This window comes from Lethenteron reissneri, chromosome 7, assembly GCF_015708825.2.
Source record: "Lethenteron reissneri isolate LAM-NWPU_2019-01 chromosome 7, ASM1570882v1, whole genome shotgun sequence".
Classification (NCBI taxonomy): Eukaryota; Metazoa; Chordata; class Hyperoartia; order Petromyzontiformes; family Petromyzontidae; genus Lethenteron; species Lethenteron reissneri.
In genome coordinates this window covers 681,666-699,198 of record NC_083785.1, presented here as the reverse complement: position 1 = coordinate 699,198, position 17,533 = coordinate 681,666, and the positions used below count along the sequence as shown (strand labels likewise).

Sequence of the window (17,533 nt, the reverse complement as noted above, 5' to 3'; positions counted from 1 at the left end):
GTCCATTTCAAATTGCCTCCCAAGAGCAACAAATGCACTGATGTACTCTGCATTTCCAGACACTATATTTAGTGGTTTCTCTTTTCCTTTCCCATAAAAGGGACTAGATGAGTCACAGCCAGTGAATGTGTGTAGTCCTATCAGTGCCTCTGTTAGTGAAGGACCCAAAGCAGAACCAATAGCCTGGAGATCTAACATTCTTTGCCTGTCTTTTGTTCCTGTCAGAAGGACATCTTTGCTGAGGGAAGCTTAGCCATTATTGAAAGTGAAATGATAGCAACATCAGTGTCAGGACTCTAGATGATTATCTTATTATAAAGTTCACTCCAGTCATGTTTTGCATGAAGTAGGAGCCTCGTGTCAGCTTCTTCATGGTCACAAGTCAAAGATTCTACCTCTTTGACAGACAATGCCATCTTTAAGAGTGAGTTGATGACATACATTTCTGTGTGCCACAAAGATAGCTATGTCTTTTCCAGCTGCTTGTAAAGGCACAGTTCTCCATGTCTCAAAGAGAAAGTCTGTCAAGGCTTCTTTATTTTCACCACTGGCTAGAAACTTGGTCCACTGACTTGGAGTCTTCTGCTTGATGCTGTATATTTGCAGTAATTGTTGTCCAGCAACAGCACGTCTTGATCGTTCAGCATTTTTGATGCTCACTGCCGGGTAGCGATCAATGACAAAATCGACCCTTGGACAACTGAACTTTCTACCCATCTTAATCATAAGTTGAAGAAGATCATCAGCAAGCTCACCGAATGTGTCTGGTATATTCTTGAGACTCCTGATCAATGCCATGCCATGCCATCTATCAGTAGGGCACCATTATCACCAACAGTCTTGTTCACATGACAGTCCTTGTTCTTTGATTCTAAACAAGCTAGAAGAGCAGCCTTATTTGTTTTGGCTAATGAACCATCAGTGCTTGCTAGCGGGGATGAGATATTGCCAAGTGAATGTCAGAATCTCTTTCAAGTTTACAGACCGGGATTGACTTATCACTAACAGTCGTGCAAAGAGTCTCCTGTCATTTTTTAGAATGACTTGATTTCCATCTTTTGTCTTGGATGATTTCTTCATTTGATCCCCAAACGTAGTGAGCTTCAAGGACTTTATTGGAGAGAAGAAGTCTGTTTTTGATGACTGGACTCGATCTTGGATGAAAATTTTCAGAGCTGTTTCACCTTTATCACAAGCACTTTGTATGTCATCTCTAACCGTCTTTGTAGCAACAACACCAGAGCTAATACAAGATCTTCACGAGGCAGGAAGGGATTGATCATAGACTCAACCGCTGAAACCAAAGATATAACAGCAGCATTGTCTTTTGCGATTCTTGTTGCATCCAACTCTTTATGACCCCTCTCTTCATGTTGCATTCCAGCCATCATTTCACACTGCCTTGTGATTGCAGAACGTTCAGGATGAGACAGTATCCATCGCTGGACGGCACCTCTGTTCAATGTTATCCCAGTTATGCCGCCTTTGGTCTTTGAATCACGGTTGCAGGTTTGTTCTATTGCTTGGTCACAAGCTATGGATGAGAACCTGTTAGCATCCTTACGCTGTACTATCCAGTTTCCTTTTGCAGTAACTTCTTCATAGCAGTGTGGATGAGTCTTTGGAAGATTGATCATCTCGACCCAATATGCTGATAGGTACCTTGCATAATTTTGGCGGTCATATGCAAAATACCATGCCAGCATACGTCTCACTGTTGCTAAGTGAAGGCTCCAGTCAGAGTCTCTGGTTGCTCTAATCAAACTCAGTAACAGTTGAACCATTTCAATGTATGAGCTCCAAAGTCCAAAGGTGGGAATAACAGAGTTCATCTCATGTACATATCTATCACTAGCTGTACTACCCGGCTTCGCCCGGGACTTGTATCCACCACGGCCGGCCGCCTTTGTCTCCCCAGTGGCGATGTTAATACGCCACAGCAGTTACTCGTTTGAGGCAGAGTCGACCTAGGGGAGTCTCTGGTTGCTCTAATCAAACTCAGTAACAGTTGAACCATTTCAATGTATGAGCTCCAAAGTCCAAAGGTGGGAATAACAGAGTTCATCTCATGTACATATCTATCACTAGCTGTACTACCCGGCTTCGCCCGGGACTTGTATCCACCACGGCCGGCCGCCTTTGTCTCCCCAGTGGCGATGTTAATACGCCACAGCAGTTACTCGTTTGAGGCAGAGTCGACCTAGGGGAGGTTCAAATAATGGTCACCGGTGGTGGCCGTGAGCGGGAATCGAACTGGGTTCGCCGGGTTGGTAGCGCAGCGTAGCGTTAAGCACTACACCCACCGATCCTCACACACCACACACGCACAGACACACACACAGACACACACACAGACACACGCAGACACACACAGACAGACGCACACACAGACACACAGACAGCACTCTAAGCACTACACTACCGCTCCCCACACACCACACATGCACACACACAGACACACACACAGACACACACACAGACACACACACACAGACACAGGCAGCACGCTAAGCACTACACTACCGTTCCCCCTACACAACACACGCGCGCGCGTCCATAGGTACACGTACACGCGCTTGCTGCAGACACACACGACTTTCAGGGTGCGTACGGCAGTAAACGACTGAAATAATAAAGCGGCAATGCTGCGCAAGGAACGCCTTAGACCTGCAACACATTTGTGTAATGCGAGCGTAAACACACAAACACATACACAGTACACACACACATACATGCAGACACACAGACAGACACATAACACACATACATACACACACATACATACACACAAACACATACACACACGTACATACACACATACATACAGACACGCAGACATACACATAAACACATACAAAAAAACCCACATACATACACACACACATACACACAAACACATACACACACATACATACACACATACATACAGACACACAGACATACACATAAACACATACATACACACATAGACATGACCCGGCTTCGCCCGGGACTTGGATCCACGATGCCCGGCCGCCTTTGTCTCCCCAGTGACGATGTTCACACACGACAGCAGTTACGCGTTTGAGGCTGAGTCGACCTAGGGGAGGCCCAGGTCCGTTTAAAATAATCGTCAGCGGTGGTGGGCGTGAGTTGGAATCGAACTGGGGGCGCTCAACCAGCTTAATGACTATTTGTACAAAGAACATATAAAGAATCCATTATAATAAGCAGGCAACAGTCCACATTATAGACTGCCAGTACACGCACTCAGCTTCATAAGCAGGCTAGAGTGTACATGATAGAGTGGCAGTACGCTCACCGAGCTTAATAAGCAGGCTACAGTCTACATGATAGACTGGCAGTACGCTGACCCAGCTTAATGACTATTTGTACAGTGAACATTTAAGTAATCGATTGTTGGCGCGTTGGGTTTAAAAGTAATATTAATTGCACACATTGTGGTGGGGGTGGAGTGAAGAGTACGAAAAACTTTGATGAATTTACCTCAGAGTGGCGTGGTGGGTGTCGAGGCCTAGTAGCGTGCAGAGCCTGCGGCCTCGCCAAAATTGTGCACCCGGCAGAGGCAGGGTACGGGTGGCGTTCCTTCCCCCCCCCCCCCCCTCAGCGCTCCAACAATACTGTGTAATTGCTATTATTTAATTAATTACGGAGCCTATGAAAGTGGCGAAGGCGTGGCTAGCCATTGGCAGGGGCAACCGCCGTCCAATGAAAGTGCAGCCCTTGGCGAAGGCGTCGCTAGCCGTTGCCAGGTCCAATGAAAGCGGCGAAGGCGTCGCTAGCCGTTGGCAGGGGCAACCGGCGTCCAATGAAAGTGCGTATGGTCCGGCGACACACAGACACACAGACAGACAGATAGACAGACAGATTCGCGATTTTATATATATAGATAGCAGGACAGCATATCTGATATGTCAGACACTGAGTTAGATGAAAATCCTGCCTCAGACTTGTACTCTCGTACTAGATCTTCCATGGCTGATATGTAACGAGTGTGCTGTTGCTCAGGAAGGGACTGAAGAAATGACCTCAACCGCAAGATATGCATTGCCTCAAATAGGAGTTTGTGTGCACGAATGCTAAGGTTGTAGTTATGTCCAGTAATGACTCAATTTATTGAACCAACAGCTACCACATTTGATTCAATCAGCATATCCTGTAGTCCTGCTTCTTTGAAACGTTTGCCTATCACTGCCATAAAGGACATGGCTGTGTGGAACTCACCTTAATCGAGCTTGATCGCCGCTATCAGATGAAGCTGCACTGCTTACGTCCTCCATGTTTACATGTGCGTAGTGATATTGGCTTGATTTTGGCTCAGACCTACTTACATTTTCGATGCTGATTGGTTGAAAATCTAGCTCAACAGTTTTATATGTCTCAATACGCAGTCAATATAGTGCGCCAATAAATTACACTTTTCTCATTAACTGCAGGTTAATGCGTGGAGAACTTTTTGCTTGGATACCTTTCATTAACGTTGAACATATTGAGCAAAAGAAAAAGTAGTGCCCCGTTTGTCGGAACGAAACTGAACGATACAGCTCACGTACAGTGGCCTAATTGCCCATTGCCTCAAATAAAACAGTCCGAGGGTGCTGTATTTATTCTCCAAATAGGGCTTTGTGAGTCCAATATTAAACGGGAGGTGGACGCCCAACAAGCAAGCGTGGATTGGGGTGGGGGGAGATATGGAAGTGCCCAAAATGGTTATTGATGTGTTGGATAATATGTTTGAACCTTTGGACAGGTCCAGAAGGGAAGTCTTGAATAATTTGATTGAACAGTGGAGGAAATAAGGGCTTTGCTATAGGATATGTGACCATCAAAGCATCGTTCAACTTTGCACCTGTTGAATTCTGCCAAAGTTTAACCATTTCAACCCTTTTTCAAGTACTGCTTGCCAGTAAACCAGAGTACATGTGACATATCGTGAAATGGAGCAGGGGGTTAGATATCAATGAAGCAAAAGCCTTGATTAAAAGTGATTTAAACTTTATTCAGGTGCGATTACGTGTGTGACCTCAACACCAGTTGTTACTCAAGTCGCCTTCCTCCCGGTCTCCGTCGCCCAGAGGCAAAACACGCGTCAGTAGTGGGAATGTGCCAGGATGGTCAATGTTACCAGTGAGTATTTATTAAATGCTCACAGATTAAACTGAGAGGCTTGTGTAGCAGCAGAAAAAAGGCAGCAGTGGCACGCATAACCGGACTCGGTGAAGTTTTCCTGGGAACACCTCCATCATCACTGACATAATTCATCAACAGCAAAAGGTATATCAGAAGAAGCAGCAGCAACTTCATTATCAACGTCAGCATCATTATCATGCTCAACACATGATGTCCAACATCATAAAACATCGTAACTCTCATCCTTGTCTTCATCTGCGTCATCGTATTGTTGTTAGTGCTCGTTTGCATTGTTGCCATCCAACCACCCACCTCATGTAGGGAAACAAAAGCCCGCTCTATATATCGTAACAATTTTCCGTAAGCAATTTTGTGAGATAGTGGCGATGAGCGCACGCACACGGATTGGATTGGGACGGAAGCAGGCTTCCATGTGGGGCAGCCCTGCCCTCACCATGGCCCACACGAGTCACGCGCCCAAACGCAATCAACACGATTCCACGGGAGGGCGTAAATATTTTGCAATTGGCAGGAATCTTATCATCCATCATTGGCTCTGCTCTCACCCTGCCCACTACGGACAATTCTTCCTGTGTGCAATGGGTGCATTTCTGTGCGGAATTCGGCCCAACATGAATTTAACGCCGAGTGTGACAATTTGTATGCAAAATGGCCGTATTTTTTACTGGAAAGTGGTGGAATGACGGCCAAAATAACTGCACATATGACATAGTTTATACACACAACAAAGGAACCAGGCATCTTTAGAATTGGTTTGCAATTAACTTTTATTTCACATTAAAAAAACACAAACTTATTCCTTCAACAGCAATATCTTGAATATCCCCCAACAAATGATACACCATATTAGCTATGCAAATACAGTAGACTCTCGATTATCCACGTATGGTTTATCAGATTTGTAGATTTACCATGCACCCGAGATTTATTCATAAATCGTGTTTTTTTCCCTTAAGCCCAAATTAATAATCTAAAAAGTGTTTAACACGTAGGCTTTCGTGACCAATATTATTCATAATAAAATTGTAAATGTTGTGGTTTCACTCTTCAACACACCGGTGGGCTAAAGTAGTGAATTATTTGTCTTTTGTCAACGTGACACTTTTTTGCTGATTGGCCGTGTCGGGTGGTGGAGGGTTACGACACATTTATATAAAACGCGATCTAACCCAAAAACGTTAATTATGAATCTAAAAAGAGTTATCTTTGAAATGTTTATTACAAGTTACGTGCTTAAACCGAGCAAATGTGTGCTCCATTTATTCCTAAATCCACGCGATCAACTCTACAGTACAGTAGTTGCATATCTTTACAACAGTGGGCAGAGTTTGATTGATGTTGATTCGCGTGGCTCTGCTCCTATCCACTTAGTGGGCAGAGTCTTGTGCGTGGGAACAGGAGTGTTATCTCTGAGCATGCGGAAAATGTATATTTTTGGATTATCCGCGATTTTGAATTATCAATGGCCATCCTCTCCATCATTAGTGTGGATAATCGAGAGTAATGTACTATGAAATTTCGTGATAAGCACTTTACTATCAATATAAGTAGAGAATAAGGGTTTCACATGAATAGTGCAACGTGTCCACAAAGTACTAGATAACAAATCTCCGCAAGACTCGTGAATGACAACAAAAATATCAGGCTGTAATTAAGTGTGAAATAAGTAATGTGATAATTAAACCCATACATAGTACATGAAAAAATTGACGATCTTGGTGACTCCAAAAATATCCTATTACTCACGATGTGTCTTCAAATGTGTTACTCCTGACAAAGCAACATCACGAGCAACTGATATTGGATGAGTCTTCATGTACATCAAAATGTGGGGCTATGTCAGGGCTACGTCAGCCGTACCGCACCTTTTCATTGGCCAGAGCCAGCTGGCGGATGTTGCTTATGCAGCCTGCGGCCGCCACCTGCAGAAATGTGTCGGTGGAGCCCACCATGGCCACCAGTGGCTTTGAAGCAAATCAGAAACAGAAAAATAGCAGTCAAGGACACAATAACAAGACAAAGATCACCCGTATAGACTTTAATATATTTACGCGATCTAACCCAAAAAAACCTGTATTATGGATGATATTAGTCGCAAAAACCTACATGTTAAACTTTAGCAGACTTAGTGCAAGTGCTGTTTAGCGAGCGGCTATGAAGGCCGGGGATGCTTGATGCAAACTGAGAGGCCAGCACCACCCCCCGCCACTTTTTTCTCCCCAGTGGCAAAGTTTACACATTGCATCAAGTACTCATTTGAGGCTGAGTCGACCTAGGCGAGGCCTAGCACCAGTTTGGATAATCATCACTGGTGTTGGCTGTGAGCGGGAATCGAAATCGGGTCGCTGGATTCGTAGGCCAGCGCGCTAACCGCTACACTACCAGGACACTTCATACACATAAATGTAGCATTAACATTGTTCTTTCAAACAAAAAATGCCATTGGCTCAATTCAAGTCGGAAGAAGCATTCGTGGAAGTTAGCAGGGTAAACATTCCCCCTCCTTTCCGCCAAAGGAATGTGGAATTTCCACCACTGGCTCAGGGCTGTAAACAGGAGATGAGGACCAATGCCTCAATGAGCAGGAAGTAACTTTGACTTTGCAACATTTCAACACTCATCACCCAAATACATTCTCGGAATCTGTAATCAGAATCGGAATATTATACTGCAGGAGGAATCCGATGAGCTATGAAGCTCATTTTCACAGATGTCCAGTCGGGGCGGTTTAGAAAGTTACAACAACAAACAATGCAAAACCGGTAAAGTCACGTAGGTAAAAAAATGCAAATTAATAAAAGTAAAATAAAAATAAAATAAAAATCACGACGTTTCGGAAGCAACACAAGCCTCCGTCTTCAGGTGGATCACTGTATCACTTGATACAGCTATCGTGCTGTGACTGTTCCACCTGAAGACGGAGGCTTGTGTTGCTTCCGAAACGTCGTGATTTTTATTTTATTTTTATTTTACTTTTATTAATTTATTTTTTACCTACGTGACTTTACCGAAAAAACCTAAGAATATGAATCCTTGCAGTCACGAAAGCTTCAAATCTAGAATGCAAAACCGATCGGAGTGCAGATTATAGAAAAGGTAAGTCACAAAAAAAGTATATAAGTCCATTACCAAAAACAATTACACCCAATGTATAGGAATACAACTGGAATCGATTCTTCTGGTATACTTTTCGATGCATGTAATGTGAGTATAGGAATCTGTTTTAATGGATTGATGCAGCTTTAGTGGTCACATTCATGTGTGAATGCAAAGCACGTTGTGTTAGCGTAGCTGTTACAGCCATTTGTCAAAATGTGCCTATGTTGAAGCTTCATTCATCGATACAATTCACTTGCCTTTTCATCCTCAAAGGACAAAAAAACCCTATGTATGGATCACGACTCTTAATTTATTCTTCCTTGTTTTTGCACCGATTTCTATTTGCTTTATTGTTGTACTTGTGTTTATGTCATTGCTCTTTTTGATGACCTAGGTCACTTGCAAATTTGATTAATCCTGGGCTCTTGAATTCTCACCTGGTTCAACAAAATCATCTTGTAATTTTTTCTTCTAAAGTGCAATTGCACAAGGACGTCACCTATTTTTAAATCCTTTATATTAAGTTCGCTTGCTTGCTTGCGTGCTTGCGTGCTTGCTTACGACCGTGCAAATCTTTCGGTCGTTTTTTAACCCACTTCCCGTGATCCAATCGAGCTGACATTCTGCACACAGACTCGTTGTGCGAGACAATTAATGTTCGTGAAAAGAAATTTCCAAAATTTTACACTGTTTAGGGAAAACAAATTAAATATTTAATTACCAATTGCTTAATATTGGCAGACAATCATCTGACCCATAGGTGGCAGCCATCTCAAGCCAGAGGACGAGAGGACTCTAGCCGCCACGCATATAAAGGATTTAGAGTGAAAAACTTTGTTTTTACGGGTTATACTTATTAACAGCACGGTTGGCTATGTACGGTGCGAAAAAAGTTCAACATACATACAACAGCAATTTTTCCTGGCAAAAAGAAACCTCACATCCAATACAATCTGCGTGAATGGAATGAAATGTAAAGAGCTGGCTGGCCTACCTTGACCACTCCATTGCTGTGCATGGTGATGCAGTTCTCAGGAGCCAGGGACAGCTGGTAGAGAGCCTGCGCTGTGGCGCGGTGAACTAACACATCCTTGGACTTGAGGTAGCGCACAAGCGGAGCCACCGCCTGGGCACCCCCAAATGCCACTCGGTTGCTCCCCCACGTGCAGCAGCAAGCGATCGCTTCCGCCAGGTTCTTACGCAGTTTGTCGTCCGTCTGTGGCATGAGAGGTCAGAAGTTTGAAATGGAATATACAGTTTCATGTCATTTTTTAACGCGGTAGGCGCGTTCCTGAAGAGTGCCTCGTGAAGCAAAAACGCAAGGAGTGAGGAATGTTTACTGAATCACATTTGCACCACAAAATCAGCCTGCAGTCATCCCATGGACGGACGAAGAGCTGAGATGAGGGTACGCTACAACGTTACTGTATCATTTTGCATACTGCATCATACCATCCAGCCCTCACCTGGTTTCAAATAAAATTTACTTATGCCAGAACACTTACAAAAAAATATAAATATCCTTATTAAAGATATGCATTTTGTTCTATTATGATATCTATATGAAGGACTCTTTCCAGCTGCAGGGTGAGAGGACATATCCATTACATGACAGTGTTTTGTACCTGACATAAATAATAATGATGCTTTGTTTTTGATAGAACACCCTGCTTTACACCACAGGTCTCTCAGAGTGCATTGCATGCGATAAGCTATGTACATCACATCTCGTCCCAAACATTGTAAAGGTCGTTCCAAGAGGTAGCATAAGGTTATTCAGCCTTCAGTCTGCGAGTAGGCATTATTCTGCCAGTAGGAGGTGATGTTTGCTATGTGCAATCCCAACTGAGTAATTGGCAAATAATTTTAGAATGTGGCTTATATGGGCCATGACCCCGGCAGACAATGGAGTTCTCGTGAATGACGACGAAGGATCTTTAACATCCACTAAGCAGCAGACGGCGCATATCATTACGATTCACACATCCTCAGTAATAACCAGGGTGGCCACTGGATGTGAACTTCATGCATCTGATTTTCTCGCTATTACATATATTTCAAAAATGTGTTTTCCTTTGTGTTTGCTTGCTCTTCGTATCACAAACCTGTGCCAAGCGGAACATTTGCTACCGCTGGGCCACATCACCGCCCTGCACATCACACTTTATCATGAACAATAAAGTTACCTACTGCTTGTCTCTATTATTATTCTTGTAACAAAAAAGATGAACGTTAAAATATAAACAAAGTGTAATCATTGTGGGAAATCCCTACCGTGCTCGTCAAATTGGCAAGAAGGGGCACCACCCCATGGTCCGTTATCACTGCCAAGTTTTCTTCATCCTTGGCAATTTTGGATATAGCTGCACACACACTGGCCAGAACCTCGTTGTCATCAGACTTGAGCAGGTTCACGATTAGCTCCAGTCCACCCACAAACGATCGCACCATTTCTCCAGCATCCTAGACAACATGCAATGAAAACAATATCAGTGTTTTTTTTTAAATAATACCAGCAGTATTCTAACAATAAGCTACCTGCATTGATAGGATTTATACTTAGATACTGTATATGAAACATACTGTTACATATTCAAAATAATTAGTTTCATGCCACTTTATAGAGAAAATGTATGCTTACATGCACGTTTTATGACCAAAGTACAAGTGTAAGAACAACTACTAAGACAAAAGCGGTAGAGGAACAAATCAGCAACAAACTCAAGTTATTAAAGTATGAAAATAATCAAATATTCACCACCACTATCATTCAAACTAATAGGTAACTGGAAACATATAACTGGGTAACGTTTTAGGCTTTGGTCCCTGTTAAAGAACACAATGTGATTCTGGCCTCTGGTGGGAGTTACCTGTGTAGTGACATAGAATGGATCACTACGGCGCGTCGCGCTGGGTACAGTAGAATAAAGAAATATGGGTGTAGCAGCCAGCACAGCATGTAATACCACGGAGTGGGACACTAGGGTGCGTGGTGCTGGCTGCTGGCAGAGAGGAGAATATGAGGCCTACAGACAGAGCATGGTATAGCAGCTATCCCGCCAGCACAGCAGGTAATGCCATGTAGTGGGTCACTAGGGGGCGTGGCACTGGCTGCTGGCGGAGAGGGGCATGTGGGGACACGTCACCACGGCCGGCTGGCAAAGCACGTGATGGGCCGGGGTGCAGGATGTAGGACAAAGGTGACCAAGGGGACACAAGGAACATGGCCCAGGACCTTCTGGAGGGTTCCAGGAGGGGGCGTGGTTAAGGGCGGAGCCGGGCAGGTGGCACGTGGAGGTCGGCCCAGGACCTCCTGGAAGGTTCTAGAAGGGGGCGTGGCCAAGGGCGGAGCCAGGCCACGCTCAGAGGCATAAAAGACAAGCCCCGAGGTTAAATCAGGGCTGTCTACAGGTGGAATGGAACCCGAGGTGCTACGTCTTCGTCTCCGGCATCGTGGGTCAGACAGCATGTTGGCTGCTCTGACCCGTAATTAGTTATCCCGTGTGTGAACAGTGTGTATATAGTGTAGAATAAACGGTGTTGCCTCCTAAAATAGTGTCTCAGAAGTGACTCACTACACCTGTAACGGACCGGAATGTAGCCTTGTGTAAACACTCAGTACTGTCCATACAGCAGGGCTTGTATGAGTGAGTACCAGCTCTTTACGCATCATCAGCTACTTAGTAGAATTTATATTACCAGACAAGCCTATCGAGACAGGGGGCCATATTTATGAATTGGGCTAAATGTAGCATGCTGGAGTGTTTGAACTTTGTCCAAAATATATTGTGCTCAATTCCAGAACAAATCATTGCACCACTGCATGAGACAAAAATGAGCAGAGCCAATATTTACAACATGGACAGCAAACAATCTCATGTCAATCCTAGAGCACTGTGATGCAGAGGCATAATAATCATAACCCAGGCATGACCAAATATTCACTGGTCTATCTAGCACACAAAGATCCCCCGTATAGCCTTAACAGACTGTTGGGGCAAGTGCTATTAGCGAGTACCTATGGAGGCCGGCATAGTGCATAAGAGAGTGGATCGCCAGCCCCATGCGCCTTTTGTTCCCAAGTAGAGATGCTTATACACTGCACTAGGTATTCATTTGAGGCTGAGTCGACCTAGTCTATGGGTCAATGCTAAGAGATAGGTAACCAGTTCCCTATGTCAACAGATAGATATTTATGGTTTGAAAATTATACTTTGTAATGTATGCAGCTTATGTATAACTGTACACTAATAATTTACATATGAGTCTCGCCACCATATTTGGAGTTTGCATGTTCTCCTCGTGGTCATGTGGATTTTTGTCTGGGTCCTCCGGTTTTTCCCTCCACATTTAGAAACATGTGTTTGGAGTATTTGGCTGCTATAAATATCCACATGATGAAAAGTCACGTTGTAGTTTTACCTTGACATTTTCAATGCAAGGGCAAATAGCCCAAGCTGCACTGGCTTGCACTTGTGAGTTGGAGTTCTTAAGGAGGGACCAGAGCAGGCGAACTCCATCCAGATGATCGATAATACTAGACAAAGCACGATCAATACAGAACATTATAAAACATGCAAAGCCAACTTTACAACGGCAGAGGTTACATTATTACATGTACAGAAGTACTGTACCTTGCTTCTCTTGTCTCATACTAAGTCTCCTCCAGCCCGCTCCGCTCTCAATCCCTCCTACTCCTCACAGTTCCCATCTTTCCTTGTGCACAATCCTGTTTCCGCTCCTTTTCCCTACTTGCCCCCTTGCACTGGAACAAACTTCTCCTCCACATGGAGCCAAGCACCCTCCCTGTCTCGTTTCCACTCATCCCTCAAGACCCACCTCTTCTTCCTGGCCCATTCTTCCCTCCATCCCTAGGTACCCCTGTAATTCCCGTTCCCACTAACCTCTCTCCCCTTACCTATCCCTATCCCCCTTCCCTCTTTCCCCTCCTCCTCTCATATGCCACCATACCACCGTCTGTTAACCTCATTGTACCATTTATAACCCTTATAAAGCCCCTTGGATATAAGGCGCTAAATAAATATAAGACAAGATGTCTACATGCAGAAATATGTCTTTGATAAATGCAAGAGTAGGTAAGGCTTTAAAAGTAAAATAATGTAGACTCTATATGAGCATGCATAGGTGACGCTCTGTACAATCGTGGCTATACCGATCTGTGTTTGCGTATTGTTGTATGTAAAGTAATATGAACAATTTGTTTCATGCTATTTAGGCATTTTTACATGCGTAATGAGCTCTTAAGAAGATTAAATTAGTCCTCATTACAGGCAGTCCTCAAATTACAAACAACCAACTTACGAATACGCCCACTTACACACCAGCTTCCATGAATTATGTTTTTTAACAATTACTTAAAACGTGAACACGCACTTGAAAACTAAACCGCGGAACTATTTTGTTCAGCGGAGTGATCCTCCACGAGATCTAATGAGTCGGCCTAGTGTGGGGAGTGAGCTTGGTTAGTGCGCTGCACTCCGAACCTGGGTACCCAAGTTCAATTCCTGGTCACGGCCAACACCAGTGACGTTATCTGAACTGGTCCTGGGCTTCTCCTTGCTAGACTCAACCTCAAATGTGTACCTGGTGCAGTGTGTAAACATCACCACTGCAGAAACAAAAGTTGCCGGGCATAGGGCTACCCACTCACCCCCTCGTGTGCCGTGCTGGCCTTCATAGGCACTGCTCACAAACAGCACTTGCCCCAACAGTCTGTTAAGGCTATACGGAGGATAGTTGTTGTTGGTGTGTGTCTGCGTGTGTGCCTGCACGCGTATCCCATGTGTGTGTGTGTGCATGCAATTGCGGTGACTTATCACACCCCTTCTGACAAGAAAGCCAGCATCAGGACGAAAGTCAAGTGAAAATAAAATTATTTTTTCTATTTATGTTCCTTTATTTTATGTTTTATTTACTATTTATGTTACTTAATTTAGTTGTATTTATGATACAGTATGCATTACAGCATTAAATGAAAATGTACAATATTTCTGATTTATGAGTTTAACAATGCTTCCATTTTTTGTTGAACCATATCACATTTCATGACACGGATCCATGGGCATTTAAAATACAGTACATTATTGTATTCTGACTTATGATACGGTCAACTCACGAACGAATCTCAGGAACAATTTGTGTTCATAGGTCGAGCACTGCCCGAATAGAGGTTGCCTAATGGCCTCTCTGGGAGGCCTGTCAAGCAGAAAGCCTGAGCTCCCTTAGAATATACATTGTATGATTCACTCAATAAAAAACATAGTCTGAGCTATATTTGTTAATGTGTGATTCATACCATTGTAATTATTAAAAGATATATTTTGGTTTAAAAATTATATTTTGTAATTTTATTGCCAATTGAAAATAACGGTATGAAACAAATTCGTATTAGAATTTTCAGATAAAAAAACTCAACACCTTTGTCAATAACACTGTCACCATAAAACGAGACAATATATCATAGGTAACATTTCAGGCAATGGCCCTTGTTCACAGCACAATTTACTACTGCATAAAGGCCAACCAACCACAGTACAATTAAGGCATAACATTTTTGGTGCGTTTGTTTTGGTCTCTCATCGTTGTTTGTGCGTGGGTGCGTGGGTGGGTGTGACTGCACATGCAGTAATCCATCATACACACCCCATGTTTTCAGGATCCATGGCGCAGGCACCCACTGCTCGGGTGACGTTGATGAGGAGCGGTTGGTTGGTGCCCGTGAGCAGCTGTACCAAGGGATGGATGCCGCTTGTCTTGCGGATTATGGCACGATTAGCCGGCTCCTGGCAGCATTCACCCAGCGCTCCCACCACGTTTATGAGCACCTCCTCTGGTTGATTGCTTAACAGGGACACCAGAGTTTCTATGGTCCTCAACTCCTGTAGACTGCAAGCACACAAAGCCACCAGCCGTGAAGCCCTCGTAACATTATTATTATTCAGTGAATGGTAACAACAACGACCTCAGTAAAACCATGAGTGTAACTCTATGGATCCGATTCAGTTGTTTGTCAAATATTTTTTCCACCGACACATTACAGGACAACAACCCAACGTAGAAAGTGGTCTTTGTGTGGCACATTAGGAATGGATCACTCTTTTAATTATGTCCTTGTGCAGCAAGGGAGTAAAGTGTGGTTCTGTGAAAGTCCTGATGTGCTGTGCAGTGCATCAATGCATGTGTGTACAGCAGCATGTGATGACTGAGTCGGGCCTGTAGGTGGCTGGCAGGGTTATTGAATGACCGCGCGGATATACCAGTCACATGGTTAATGGCGGCTCGGGAGCAAGGCTGGTTGTAACACACGTGTTGTTGTATTTTACAGGTAAAGGACCCAAAGGTTGTTTTTGATCGTTATATAAATGTTTCTAGACTTGTTCTAGACTTTAAGCTTGGCTTTGAAGTGTTTGTTTGTGATATATGCAATTAGAGGCGTTTTAGCACTGTGCATTGTAAAGGGATGATGCACTGTAATTAGTTACTGTCATTTTAATTCTCTAAATCTAATACTGTTTAGTCTATAACCATGCCCATGTACCCAGAATATGACTACTTGCAATGCTATTGAGAATAGAACACATGTAAAGTAGTAAGCTGTACAATGGTGATATACAGTACGTATACTGTACACATACAGTACATATAATGGGTGTAAGATACCGATATAAGTGGATAGTATAGATAGACATACAGCTTAGGATTAAAGTAATAGTCGAATAGTGATGTGCAAATGTGATTGTCAAAGACAAAGATGGTTTATCAGTAGTAGAATTGGGTTTAAGAGAAAGGGTTAATGAATAACCGCTCGTGTAAACCAGCCACATGGTTAATGGCGGCTCGGGAGCAAGGCTGGTTGTAACACACGTGTTGTTGCATTTGACAGAGTGACGGTGCTGTTCTTCCCAAGATTAATATTAACCACAATAAATAAATGTGCTTGCCCTCGATTTGGAGCACCTGCCCACGTCCTTCATTTCGAGTGTGCAACATTTGTCTCAGACGAGCAATACAATTTATACTGATCAAAGAGAAAGCAATCATACAGGAGGTGTTAAGATGTTCAAACACCAAATAGACACCTATTCCAAGGCATTAAGTCTGCATTACCTACACATATTTATGGTATACTGTGCAAAGAAAAATGTTATTTGATAACGTATGCATTGTCCTTGAAACTGATTAACATGCACCAGAGACAGCCTCCTTCATGGCTTTGTCTCACCAGTCCTATAGAGCAAAGAATTCCAAAAGGTGAACACAAGGACAATGCAAATACCAAAGCATGAATAGCTCTGGTTAAGTAGTGTTTGAACATCTTCACAAATGTATTATTGGAAGGAAGGGTAAAGACTGTTCTTCTCTTTTATCACCTTAATAACGGAATTTTTTTTCTCATAAATACAATTTATACTGCACAGTAATATCTCGGTTAACAAAGTAGATTCATTCCATGACATCACTTTATTGTTAGGAACTTCATTATCAGAGGTAGATATAAGAGAGGAAGGATGGGGATACGTTCCAGGACTTCAGAGAAGAGTGTACAATAGCAAAACATCAAATAGGCTCAGTGCCTTCTGTATTATCAGCGCCTGACTGAGTAGCATGTGGTGCTGTGTGATTTCGTTCACCCAAACACTTTACAGTTTGTCTATTTCCCCAATAACACCGTTTCACGTGCGTGTTAGTTTAGTAGCAGTAAGGTCACTAGATTGTTGCATAGAAACCTGTACTTTCTCTGGTGGCCTTCAAATTGTATTTAAGGTGGACTGCGCTAACCCAAACGAAAGCGCCACTTCTCTTTCATCTCTCCTGCCTCTACCCTCCTTATGATCTGCATTTTTCCTTTTCAAAGAGATAGATTTACACTGCACTTCATCACTGCAAAAAACAATATCAAACATTACCAACACGAGGAGCTCAAGTAATGGCCGGCAGGAGGGGAAAGAATGGGGAGGCGCGCTGCTGATTGGGCCGAGTGAGGGAGACTCACGAAGCTCTTCGCTCATTGGCTGCTGATAATATTCAGTAAACAAACTCCACGATCGGTCACGTCGACAGGACACCTGTTTAAAATGTTACTCTTTTTGTTAATCGCTTTGCATGATATGAGGATATTTTTTTATTTTGTAGATTTTTTCGTAAAAATAGGGAGGTGAAATAGCCCTCCAGGGGCGACTTTGTTATAAAGGGGCTTCATTCCTAGACTTCGTTAACTGAGGTATAACCGTATATTGATAACTGCGTTGCAATGCAAACTACG

General features: G+C 43.3%; 1 protein-coding gene across 2 annotated transcripts in view; it reads right to left on the bottom strand.

Annotated features, from left to right (window-relative positions):
• Positions 1–5,917: 5,917 nt before the first annotated feature.
• Positions 5,918–17,533, bottom strand: part of LOC133355562 (outer dynein arm-docking complex subunit 2-like) — a 45,656-nt gene continuing 34,040 nt past the window's right edge. For both annotated transcript variants that reach the window (XM_061572912.1, XM_061572904.1), the window contains 5 exons: positions 14,914–15,156; positions 12,673–12,787; positions 10,525–10,713; positions 9,245–9,466; positions 5,918–7,115 (listed from right to left, as the gene is read on the bottom strand). In XM_061572912.1, the coding sequence (XP_061428896.1) occupies positions 7,002–7,115; positions 9,245–9,466; positions 10,525–10,713; positions 12,673–12,787; positions 14,914–15,156 (883 nt within the window). In that variant the 3' untranslated portion in view covers positions 5,918–7,001. The remainder of the gene's footprint in view (positions 7,116–9,244; positions 9,467–10,524; positions 10,714–12,672; positions 12,788–14,913; positions 15,157–17,533) is intronic.